This window comes from Miniopterus natalensis, chromosome 2 (genome assembly GCF_054644295.1).
Source record: "Miniopterus natalensis isolate mMinNat1 chromosome 2, mMinNat1.hap1, whole genome shotgun sequence".
In the NCBI taxonomy this organism is placed as follows: domain Eukaryota; kingdom Metazoa; phylum Chordata; class Mammalia; order Chiroptera; family Miniopteridae; genus Miniopterus; species Miniopterus natalensis.
The window spans coordinates 164,502,971-164,515,715 of record NC_142082.1 but is presented as its reverse complement, the minus strand read 5'-3'; the positions used below and the strand labels follow the sequence as shown (position 1 = coordinate 164,515,715).

At 40.1% G+C, this 12,745-nt stretch overlaps 1 protein-coding gene across 5 annotated transcripts in view; it reads right to left on the bottom strand.

Annotated features, from left to right (window-relative positions):
* Nucleotides 1-12,745, bottom strand: part of DUSP16 (dual specificity phosphatase 16) — a 146,119-nt gene that overhangs the window by 19,829 nt on the left and 113,545 nt on the right. For all 5 annotated transcript variants that reach the window (XM_016197451.2, XM_087814784.1, XM_087814785.1 and 2 more), the window contains one exon: nucleotides 32-195. In XM_016197451.2, coding sequence (XP_016052937.1) covers nucleotides 32-195 — 164 coding nt within the window. The remainder of the gene's footprint in view (nucleotides 1-31; nucleotides 196-12,745) is intronic.

Sequence of the window (12,745 nt, the reverse complement as noted above, 5' to 3'; positions counted from 1 at the left end):
CCTGCAATGAGGACATTTTCAAAGCACCCACCTTGTTGAGGACATCTCGCTGGCAGCCAAGGTAAAGATTGGGAAGAATTCGGGTTGGCCCAGTGTTGGCAACCGGTAAGCAAGGCTGAGAAATGCAGGTAGGAACTAGAGTGGATTTTCCTTCACAGAGGCCAGGGAAACAACGGGAGAACTCAGCAAACCCACCTAAGGATAAACAGTATAAAATTATGCCATGCACAAAGACAGAAATCAGCCTCTGCAAACTACTCAAACAAAACTGTTTAAAAAGAAAAATCAAATGCTGCACAACTGAAACTAATGCAAAATAATACTGAATGTAAACTGTAATTTAAAAATAAAAAAGGAGAAAGTATTAGGAAAAAGATATTTTTATCTTGTCATTTCTGATTTCAAATCTTATGTTTTATAATTTTCATAATATATAAGTATAGCAGTACATGTAATTTATAAATAAGTAATTTTTTAAAAAATATGTCTTTATTGATTTCAGAGAGAGGAAGGGAGAGGAAGAGAGAGAGTGTCACTGATTGGCTGCCTCCTGCATGCCTCCTACTGGGGGTCAAGCCTGCAACCCTGGCATGTGCCCTGACTGGGAATCGAATTGCAAATGCCTGGATCATAGGTCGATGCTCAACCACTGAGCCACACTAGCCGGGCAGTAAATTTAAAAAAAAAAAAAGAAAAATCAAATCCCATCGACACAGGTGGAAACACTCGCACCTATTCCTCTGCATGGCTAACTGTTAGGTCTGACACACCATCCAGCGCCAAGTCTTGGCTTGTGGGGCAACAGCAGGAATACGCAAGCCTCAAAGGCACTGAAGATGACTTAGCTTCCTCACTCTCTCCACTTCCACATATCCCGCAGCATTTTCTCCCCACTTCCCACTCTCCATGTGGATGCTTTTTGTGCAGTGTAAAGAGGACTTAAAGTAAGTAGCAAATAACCAAGGCAAGACAATTATTCACAGGAACAAAATGTGAACTGGGGCCAGATGACATTTCTTCAAAATAAAATTGATCAAGTTAAAAATTATTTCTGGAATTAAGTTTAAATCTTCCTACTGTACAGGTTTTTTATTGCAAAGGTATCAGACACATCCTCAGCTCTATTCTTACAAATACTGTCTATGTCAAATCCTTGGGATTCCCTGGGCACTTAGTCAAGGTTTTCATAGTTACCACTGATTCCTGGGGTCTCCTGTTCATTTTGCTGAGCACTATAAAGAAGTGCTGACAGACCCTAACTGGCTAGGGCACAGGGCGGCCTTGTGGCACTATGCCTGGACTCAGATGAATTCATTTTTTTCCTAGTCCTGTTCTTATAATTAATTATCTGCTCTGTGACCTTCATTAAGCCACAATCTTGCCAATTCCTAATGAAGAGAAATCTGTCCAGCCATAGGCGGCACCCTCACCTCCTCTGGGAAAAGAAAGAATGTATAAGATCTTCGCTGGGTTTTCCAATCTAATGATTCCTTGCTGTCCAAAGCCAAATCCAGGAACCAAATAGATTCCGATAAATTTTCAGATAAATTTCTTGCTATCCAAACCCTCAATACTAAGTTCAGACTCAGGAACTGAAGATATCTGGATCATAGAGAAGGCTTGTATATTTTAATACTATTTAATTAAAAACAATCAACATGTTAAGTCTTATTAGAAGACAGGGCAGCCTCACTTTTACCTCTTCAATCAAGCCTTAAACAAGATCTTAAATTCTCATTAAATATTTATAAGATTCATAAACCCGTCTCCTTCAGTTACATTCTTAGTGTTTAGTCCGCTTCTAGAAGGCATACAAAATATGCTCTCAAAACTCAGAAGTCCAGGGAGAGGGAGAGAGCGCCACCCCTCATTATATCCTATACTATGTTCAACTCAAGAATAATCTGCTAGACTCCTGTGTCTATCGTCTGTGTTAGGTATAGGTTCCACAGCACAGCAAGGTAGGGTGGCAGGAGTCAGTGACAACGAGGCCACCTGGAAAATGTGAAAGTGTGCATTCCTAGCCTCCCACCTGACTGTCTGGACTGTTTTGCTCCTAGCAGTTTGCTTACCAGTTGTTAAGGCAACCTGACGCAAAGAGTAAAGGGCTCCGTTATAGAAATCCCAGATTCCTTTGTGTGACAGACGAGGCCCTCAGGATCTGTACCTGTACAGTTTCATGGTTTCATTTCTTACCATTTCCAACCATGACCTCCAGCTACACAAAACTCATTCTTCCACACTTTCATACTCTTCTTTCATCCAAGAGTACCACGGCCACCACCCCACCCCATGCAGGTATACACAGCATACAAACCACACGTACAAGCCTCAAAAAACCATATATACGATTGTGAAGCAGAGAAAGTAAGACCAGCAGGCTCTTATACCCAAGTTCATATCCTGGCTTCACCCCTTTCTTGTTGCCTGACTTGGGCAAGTGATTGAAGCCCTCTGGCTATTAGCCTCCTCAACTGTAAACAGGGATGATGACCATACCTATCTCACAGAGTGTTGAAAACATTAAATTAGTTAACACATTTAAGGACGTAGTGCTTGGCACATAGTAAGCACCCTACAGGTATCAGTGATGATTATTTCAATATAATAATCATACATTTAAGGACCAAGCCTCATCCGCAAGGCCTTCCTCCAACCTTTATGTACAGCTAGTTGTTTAGCTTCACCTTGTTAGGATTCACCAGAGACACAAGGTGGAGAAAAAGCAGTGCTTCTAAGGTTACATTTCCCAAAGTGTGCTCCAGAGCACTAGTGTCCTGCAGGAAGTCGACAAACGAGATATTGGTCCAAAAAGAAAGAAAAATACAGCATATCACATGTCCCTGGGAGTGTCACAGCACACATTAGCATATTAAAGGCTGCAAAAAGTATCTCCAAAGAAACTAGTTTAATTTCATTGAACTCAAATAGTTTCCCAAACTTATTTGGTCATGGAATTCTCCCACTCATTCCCCCTCCTAAAATGAATAAAAAACTAATGGAACTCATACTTAAGGAAACACCATACTAGGGCCATTGCAATTACTGAAATAGAGTCAACTAGAATTCCTATACCTGCAAGTATAACCCACAGACAATCTCAAAAAAAAGGGACAGCCAACACTGGCATAGATGAGTGTCACTGTTTAGGATTTATAATTTTGTTTCCCTATTACTGTTTTGTTCCTTTTCAGCCTAATTGCATAATATAGTTATTTAACGTGAGGTTCCCCACCCCCAAAGTAGTTCTTGTAACAAATGTTAAAGAGTCTCATCATTCTTTGCTTACCTTACAGCTCCCCAGCAAAATAACTGACGGCACTATTTAGATTATAATTTAACAGTGAGTTTAAATTTTAACTTCTTTTAACTTCTGTGGGTCTGGTATTTCTCTAAAAAAGTTTTCTTTCTTTCTCTTTCATTCTCTCTTTCTCTCTCTCTCTTTCTTTCTTTCTTTCTTAAATTCTGGCTCCAAACAGTTCATGGGATGGTCTCTCTCATTTAAATCCAGCAAGACAATATTCCAATAAATGGTCTCAGAGAAAAGAAAAACCAGACAATCCAAGGAAACTTGGCCTGAATTCCATTTTAAATGTATAAGAAATCATACTTATAAGTAATGTAGGTTACCAAAGAATTATCGGACATTTACTATGTGACAAGCATTGCTCTAAGCATCTTACAAGTATTTATTCAGTCTTTACAAGCGGTAGGTGCTGTAGTTATTCCCATTTTACAGATTTAAAAAAGAGTTCCAGAAAGACAGAGGACACTAGCTGGCAGAGCTAGGACACGAGCCTCAGCAGTCTGGCTCGAGACTGTACCCTCAATTGCTGTGCTATATAGCAATACTAAATATTACGAATCACTCTCTCTAGGATGTGAGACAGCCTTGCTGACACCCACAGAGTCCTCCCCTCACATACCAGGCCCTACCAAGTCTCAATACCAGGCTAAAAATGACATGGGCCTCTCCCAAACTGATGGAAGAGCCTTGCTTCCCCAAAGCCGTATGGTTCCAAAGCTCCAATGACAGAGGAAAAGGGGAAGGAGGTCTGACATGACCAGAGACACATGAACTAGCTGAAACATAAACAGAGTCACTGGTTGATTCAAGATCACCGTTTGCAAGCTGGTAGTAAAGCTGAAGCTGTGTATTGATGGCTTCGGGCCACCCTCAGGAAAACTTTCAGAGAGGATGCAATTCTGCAACAGTCATAACCTGAGAGTCAGCCAGCTGCGGCTGTCCCAGGCCCAGCTCCACCATTAATTAATCAGTACAGTGATCCTAAGTCACTGTAACTTCAGTGGGCCTCAAACGTGAGTGTGGCTCTAGAAAATTCTAAGAGAACAGAAATAAGTGAAAGAAACCCGTATTCAGCCCCTAAACAAAACCCCAAAGGCAAACAAAAGAGCAATAACACACTGTTAAACACATTATAAAACAAAAAAGAAACCTTATTTTTTTACAAATCTTTTCAACTAATCTCCAGCATAAACTGGCACAGCCTTAAAATATTTAACAGATTCCGCTGAAACCAGAGCATTCGCTTAGTGTTCAGTCCGTCTTGAAATGTCCCCAACCACAGCTCCCAGTCACTTGCAGAAAACTCGACCTCAGCCAAAGGGCACATTTCCCCTGATCTTTATCTAGGACAATGTTCCACTCTGCTGACATCCTCCTTCATTGACAGCTTTTTCCATTCACTGACCTTTCATTCATTGTTGTACTCTAGTGACCCCAGTTTCGTTTCATTAATTAACAACAGATGAGACACTGCCTGATTTCCTCAAACCCTTGAAAAACTATCTGTGGCCTCATCAGCAACTCAGTTTTGAAATATGTCTAAAATGTTCCTTTTCCTCTTACCAACTAAATCTAAGAAGGAGAGTCCAATTCGTTTATGTGAACTTTTTGTTACAAATGGCTGACACAATAAACAGTCACCTTATCCACGCCTGTCATAGCTCTGGGCTGTCCCACGCACGCCACGTTGGTTACACTACAGGAAGACATGACATCAGCTCAGTACCCTCCTTTGTGTACTGTGAAAAGCAGTACCGAAACACTGATAAGCTTCTTGAAAAAGTTTAAAAATATTATTTTAAAGTCATTCAAGGACTTGCTTCGCCATCCAATCTTGCCAAGTTTCTCCTATCCCTAGATTTTACGCTGCTTATCTGGGAATGTAGAAAATAAAAAGTCATATGACCCACACATGCTCCCCTAAGAGAGACCTGAACCTGGGAACGGCTGAAGCTGCTACTGCCCATTACGCTAGAAGTAACTGCTCTTAAGAGGAAGAAAGACACAAACGCAGACACCCAGGCCTGAGGAGAAATGGGGATAGGGCCTGTCAGACAGAAACGTGCACACACATTTGGCCTCTACAGATTTTGGGTGGACAGGCAGACAAACTGCAATGTTAAAATCCATACTTCTGTTTGTTAGTCTTCCACAAATCCAACCAGTAGCATGCAAGTTTATAAATAAAAACATATATTACTTTGGACAGAGAAAGCATTTCATATAGCTTTAAGGCATTCATAATTTATATATCACTTTATTCTAATTCAGCCAAGAAAAACTCCTTCCTTTAAGTGTGCCTACTTTACAATTCCAATCATAAACACCATTTTCTGTAAAAGCCAATGTGAACACCATTTAATTTTCAGAGGGGAAAAAAAATCTGCCAAGTAAAATAAAATACATATCACAACTCTACTAAACAATTCCTTAGTCACTCTCTTATCTTTCCTCTGACCCTTACAGCAATCATTATAAATCACAATGTTTCTTCTTAAAATGAAAAAATATTTGCATAATAAACAAAAGTAGCACTTTACTACAGCTTAGTGGCATTAAAAATTTAAGTCCCAAATTCTAAAAATGGACCTCTATCCTTTTAGTTAAACTAAAGATAAAAGTTAATTCTATTGCTTTAGAGATGGTTCCCTGCAGGGAGAAACAGGTATCAGCTGCCCAAAGTGGGAAGGAAAAATTAGAGGAAACTTCCTCCCATTTTCTGAATGGGCTCCACAACGCTATACAAAAATAGTATTTATGCAAAGCTCTATGTTATGAAAGACATTTTTTTAAAGTCACACGCAAATTTCTGTACATTAAATAATGTTCACATAATTTATATAGTTTCATAACTTTTAAATATAGCTCTCACGTAGTTTAATCATTTATAAAATAAGGATTCCTTTTTTGTGACATAAATATAACCCATTCATTTACTGATTCTAGAATGTATGGAGGATTTAAGTGGAGTATACCTGCACCTGCAGAGAAAAGTATAGTTCTCTCCATACTGAAAATAAAAATCTACTGCTTTGCTACTGCACAAAGGAGACAACCCTAATATTAAAAATTGAAACGCTGAAACGTACATCTCACAATAAGGTGTTTCAATTGCTATTAAGAGCAATTATTTTCTGCTTTAGTCTGAAGTGACTAATTCAGGCAACTTTGTTCTCTAGCTACTTAAAAACAGACTAAAGCATGTGGTTACAATTCTTCCAGGGTCCGCAGACTGTAGACATGGAGAGTTGAAACTAGTTAAATAAAATGAAAACAAAAATAAAGGCAACATAATTTTGTACCCCCAAAGAAAGCAAACAAAAATATATAACTAATATTCCAATGCACATAGGTTGGTCTGGGTAAGCCAAGCCACACAGGTTTGATGAATCATTTCTAGAAAGGCAGAGATCATTGCATGTTTTTCTCAGTAACTTTGGCAGCACTCCTTCCTTCCTGAGAAGGAAGGATTTAGAAGGCCTCAGCATGGGAGGAGAAGGTTATGAAGATCATACTTGCTCATTTTCACCTGAAAATCAAAGATTTCCAAGTCTGTATTTTTGGGTTTCATGTCCCAAATTCCAATCTAACATTTTCAACCCCCTTTGGTCATTTTCACTCCAAGACTTATTGACGCTTTTAAAATAAATACAAAGCCACATCTCCCTCTCTTTCATTCTGCATCCCTTTCACGTCAGCGCCATACTCCCAGTCTCTTCTACCTGTCCCTTCCTTTGCATGTTTGGGCAACCACCCTAGTCCTTGGCCTTTGTATCTCATTATTAGATAAATGTAGTAATAGCTTTCTCTGACCCACTTGTCCTTTTTCCAACCTGTTTCCACTCTGCTGCCAGATTAAGAATCCTAAAATAAAGTTTTGATGTAGTATCTGCTCCCAACTAGAATAAAGTCCAAAATTCTTGGTCAGATATTTAAGACCGACCCTTCACAATCTATTCTGAATTTACTGTCCAACCTAATTTTCCCTTGCCTTTGGCATTCAGTCCTTCCAATTCATTTTATGTTTCCTTCCAAAGCATAGGCAAGCACAAGTCACACCTATTCTACAGCAGTATATTCCATTTCTCTTACTTTGACCAATAAAATACATTTTTCAGTAAAACCTTCTGAATACCTCCATAAACTCACCAATGAAACAAGTTTCACGATATAATCTTTCCTTACTATGAGAGTTGCTCTAAGATAGTTTCAATTCTATTCTGTTGCATTTTTTAAAAATCTCCCGACCAGTGAGCGTATCTAGATGTGGCCTTGCCAACTTAGAACTTCCATAAAATGTACAGCAATCACCCGGCAGTGAGTATTTACCACTGACCTGGTACTGTGAATTACCTTTGAGTGTGTGCTGTGACCTCTTATTTCTCCAGCTATAATACACTGGAATTCCTTGTGGATAAGAATCATGGGCTCACACTCCTTTGTTTGTAATCACCTCAGCATTTAGCACAGTGCTTGGCACATAATTAGAATTCAATAAGTGTTTATTGAATCCTTCCTTGTTACAATGAATAGCTGTTGATAGATATAAGTCTTGTATATTTTTGGTGTTCCAAAGGATTTCCTGATTCCATTCAAAGCCGAAAGCTATGTGGGCAAGGGTGGGGGCCCAGAATCTGCTTCCTATTCCTAGACCACAATGCCTGAGGAGACGCTCAGAGTGAGAGAGGTGAGGTGGCGCGGGGCAAGAAAAACATTTTTCTGCATACACATCCTCGGTGCACTTTCCATGAGAGGTGAAGAGAGAAAATGTTTCTCTGATGCCCCTATGTCTAAAGTCCAGTTAACACCTCCATGGCTCAGGGAATCAGGGGCACATCCTTGAAGAAGCTAGCAGACCCATTACAGTCACCTAAGATGAGGAGGAAGGGGCTGCTGGATCTGTCCTCAGCGGCCATCGAGAGCACAGGGAAATGAGACTGTCAATCAGGAGAGAGTGCTGAGTCAAGAGGAAAAAGGAGTATGAGTCTGGTCTCTGGAAAATGACTCTTATGAATCAAATCTGACTAACTTGTAAGCTGCCCTTGAATCACCGTACAACTCATTTCTCAAGCCTGCCTACGGGAAGCTCAAGGCTTTCTAATCTACCCATAGTGGGCTCTCCCATAAGACCACTTTCATGTACTCCACTTGATCAACAGTTCTCTGTTTTGGCCAGCTGCACACTTCCCTGGTGACTTCATAGAGCATCGAGGGAGTTGACTGTACCTGTCCACATGGTCTCCACACCTAAGTTCAAAGAGACATTTAATGGTACCTACTGTGAGCTGGACAGTGCTAGGTGAAGGGGACTTTGGTGACCAAAACAGAGGCCCTTTCTGGAATGACAGTTTAGTGGGATTCATGTTAAACAAATAATAAGATGGATAATTAACTAATTATGCTAGGTGGCAAAAGGAGTGTATATAACAGTGGAAACCAACTTTGCCTGGTAGCTAGGGAAGACTTGACCACCTCAGTGAACTCACCTCAATGAACCCAGCAGGAGACACCAAGGTGAGTGGGGGAGAGGCCCAGAGAGATTGATGCTGCAGGCTTAGAGCCACTGAGATAGGCCTACACAGCTAGAACAAACACACACAAACTGAGGGCTTAAAGCATCATTAGATGAAGAAGTTAGGCAGGAGCCAGCTGCTGCAGGGCCTTGGGAGTCAGTTAAGGATTTTAGAATTTATACTAGAAGCACTGATGCATTTTAAACTGGAGAGTGATATAACCAGGATTACATTAAAAATATAAATAAACCTTGGCTGGTGTGGCTCAGTTGGTTGAGCGTTGTCCTGTGCACCAAGAGGTCGCTGGTTTGATTCCCAGTCAGGGCACATGCCCAGGTGTGGGCTCGAGGCCCCGTAGGGGGTGGGCAGGAGGCAGCTGATCATTGTTTCTCTTTCTCCCCCCTCCCTTCCTTTCTCTCCAAAAATCAGTAAAAACATATTAAATATATACATATAAATATAACTGACCACAGTGTGAGTAATGGATTGAAAGGTGGCAAGACAGAGGAAATGAGAAGACCAGTTAAAAGGCTCTTGGAGCAATCTGCAGGAGGGGTGATGTTAGCTTGACTTAGTTGGTACCCGAAGAAGAAAAGTCAGAAGAAAGATGTGGCCACTGAGAGGTGACAGACCTTGAAGCCAAATCACCAACGGCTAATGCCCACCACAACAAAAGTACAAATCCATTCTTCTGGTTTAAAGGGCTTGCATAATTTTATTTCATTTCCTCTCAATTCCCATTTCTCCCCTTCACACAAAAAAATCTACTCTAGTACTTCAATCCATTTTTAATCATGTTTCTCCTCTCGGTTAGAATGCCAAGGACCCTGCCCACCCAAATCTTACTCTTCTTTTGAGTTCCGATTAAAATTTCACTGCCGTAATCGAGTCTTCCCTGACTTCCACAGACTACGCCAGGTCCGGGTAATCCTTTATCACTACATCCCACAGGTCAGCACATGATCACATGCTTCTCTGTTTCATCCACTTAGGCCTGTTTCCCCAAATTAACTGCTAGGTGCTCAAGGGCAGGGGCAAGCCTTCTGCTTTTCTGGCATCCCTCCCACCCCCTGAGCCCAGCCCTGGGCCCAACTACAAGAGTGCCCATCGAACACTGAGAGGCTGACTGACGGAAAACATCTGAACCTGGCGTTTCTCCAGAGCACACAGATGACACGACTGGAGCAAAGGAAAACTGATGTCACCACTGTCATCGAGGTAGCTTTTGTTTGCCTTGTGCAAAATATCAGGATGAGGAACTGGGGAACTATCTTTAGTCTGGTCTGTAGTCCATTTTTTAAAAAGACACAGCCTCAGGCATTATGTCAGCCTGGTAGCAGGGAAATGACATAAACTGGCTTACCACACACTGGCAGGTAGCAATTGGAGAAAAGATGATCCAATTTGGATAACCTCATGCAAACGGAAGCTCAGAGCAGAGCCAGCAAATACACCACGGCAACCAGTAGGAAAACAGCACCTGTTTTTAGTCTGTTTTCAGTGGGTCTCAGTCACTGTGGCTCTTTAAACATGAGAACTGCCAATTTCTGAGTAACTTTAGTACTTTTACTGAAATCCATTAATATTACCCTCTTTTACCAACAGGATTTGAAATGGAACGATTGAAGATTTCCCTTCTGCAGGTGCAGGGACAGAAGAAATGCCACACCAGACAACAGAACTGATGGTAACAATAGCACGTACAGCAAAATCTATAACCAGAATGGTCAAGCTTTACAGTATTTCCATTAGGAAGAATAGAAATTGATTCCATTAAGCCAAAGCTAGAACTGCTGACTGAATCCAGATCCCCGTTAAATTAAAAGTGTGTAAAGAGTCAGATACGTTTTTATTCACTCCTAGCTCTAACTACCCTAGCAAATCTAACTCAAAACAAAATGTGTTTTTGGCCTTTAACCACAGCAACCATTAATCTAAGACCATAGCTATGCTCAGAGACTAAATTTTATAAAAGCCCTTCGCACTGTACCTAACACTGTACCTAATAGTAAGTGCTTAATAAATGGTATCTTCTGTTCCTCTATACTGCAGAACAGAGTACGCAGGCTTTTATTTGATGATCCCCTCTGGCTAAAATAACTCAATGCTTTAAAAATTTCTACATACAGTATATTTTTATATGTTGCTCATTCCATAAAATGTGAAGCAAGACTATGACTGAAATCCAGAAGCTGAGAGAGCCACCACAGAAAGAGCCTTTCAGGACAAGCCTGGTCTGAAATGGGCACCCTTGATCCCCAGTCCGGCTCCTGATGGCATTCCAGAGACCCTGAATTGCTGTGGATATGGGCCCTGGGCACACAGTGAGGACAGCAGGGCTGGGGAGAGTAACTCAAGAGCTCTGTTATTTTCCTCATTTGTAAATGAAAGGGCTGAAGTCTGTGATTCATTTATGGCTTTTTGCTGTAGGGTTATCCTGTGCCTCATCACAGAGCAGAAATGCATGCTGTAGAATTTAAAAAAAAAAACTGTTGTGGGTCCCTTCTGCTTTTACTCAGAGTTATAATAGTAAGGAAAGAGAAAAAAAGAAATAATAGAATAGCATTTTTCATTTGTAGGTTGGTCTTTATTTTTACTAAATTAAACCCGTTTATTCTCTTTTTTCTGTTAGCAAATTCAGTTGGGTTTTTTTTTTCCTCTCTTCTTTTTTTTTTTTTTTTGGTTAATCCTCGCCCGAGGATATTCGTTCCCTTGCTTCTTAGAGAGCATGGAAGGGAAGTTGAGAGAGAAACATCGATGTGAGAGAGACACATCAATCAGTTGCCTCCTGCACAAGACCCAACTGGGGCTGGGAATCGAACCTGCAACCCAGGTACATGCCCTTGACTAGAATCAACCCTGATACCCTCAGTCTGCAGGCCAATGCTCTAACCACTGAGCCAAACTGGCCAGGGCTTTTCTTCTATTTTTATTTGAAATCTGGCACCCTTAGAAGTATAACAGACAAAGGCAAGTAGAATAAAGTGACAGATAAAAAGTAAAGGCAAAGAAGCAAAATTATTTTTTTAAAGAGAACTAGTTTTCTGAAAGTTAACAAGACCAAAAAAGTTATCAATAAGTCAATGATGGGAGCTATTTTGTTTTCTAACTCATAATAATAGTTTCTTTTTAAAAAAAGACTATTGATATAGAGATTTCACGTGCATTATCTAACAGGATCCTCACAATAGGATCCTTAGTTCTAAAGTCATTTTTGTGAAACAAATGTTTATGTCATACCCATTCTGTCATTCTAGGGCTTAGAATTTTTAAGTCTCGTTTTTAAAGATGGTTGTGAGAGGATGTATGCCTTTAACTGTGCTTATTCAATAACTGACTTCGAAATTTTTAAAAAGTGGAAACATGGGAGACTTACGGCTAAATTGAATCAATTTACATGTAAGTAGATATATAAATTCTTAGACCGTTCTCAATTCAGTGGATTCAAGAACTTGTATTCTCCTATGAGTGGAGCTAGGCTTCAGAGCTGTTAGCTCTTATCAAAGTTCAGTATTTAAGGATCACCAAAATTAGCACTGTTTAATTGCAAGAGTACTTTAATTAAATCTTTAAATCATGTTTAAATCTACTTTCACAGATGGAAACACTTTCATATTAGATGCTTGCTCTATCTGAACAAATACACTTTGGAAACTGTTTATTTCAATACAATCTCAAATTTTGTTCCACTTTCAGATTAGTTCCATTACCGTTTAATAGAGTCATTTATGTTCTAAACTAATAAAATGAATCATGAATATAAATGATATAAACCTACATGCAAACTAATTTATATATCAAATATTTATTAAAAACTTAAGAAGTGCCCTGGCCAGGAAGCTCAGATGTTAGAGAGCCATCCTGATGTGCCAAGGTTTGGGGTTCAATCTCCGGTTAGGGCACATACAAGAATCAAACAATGAAT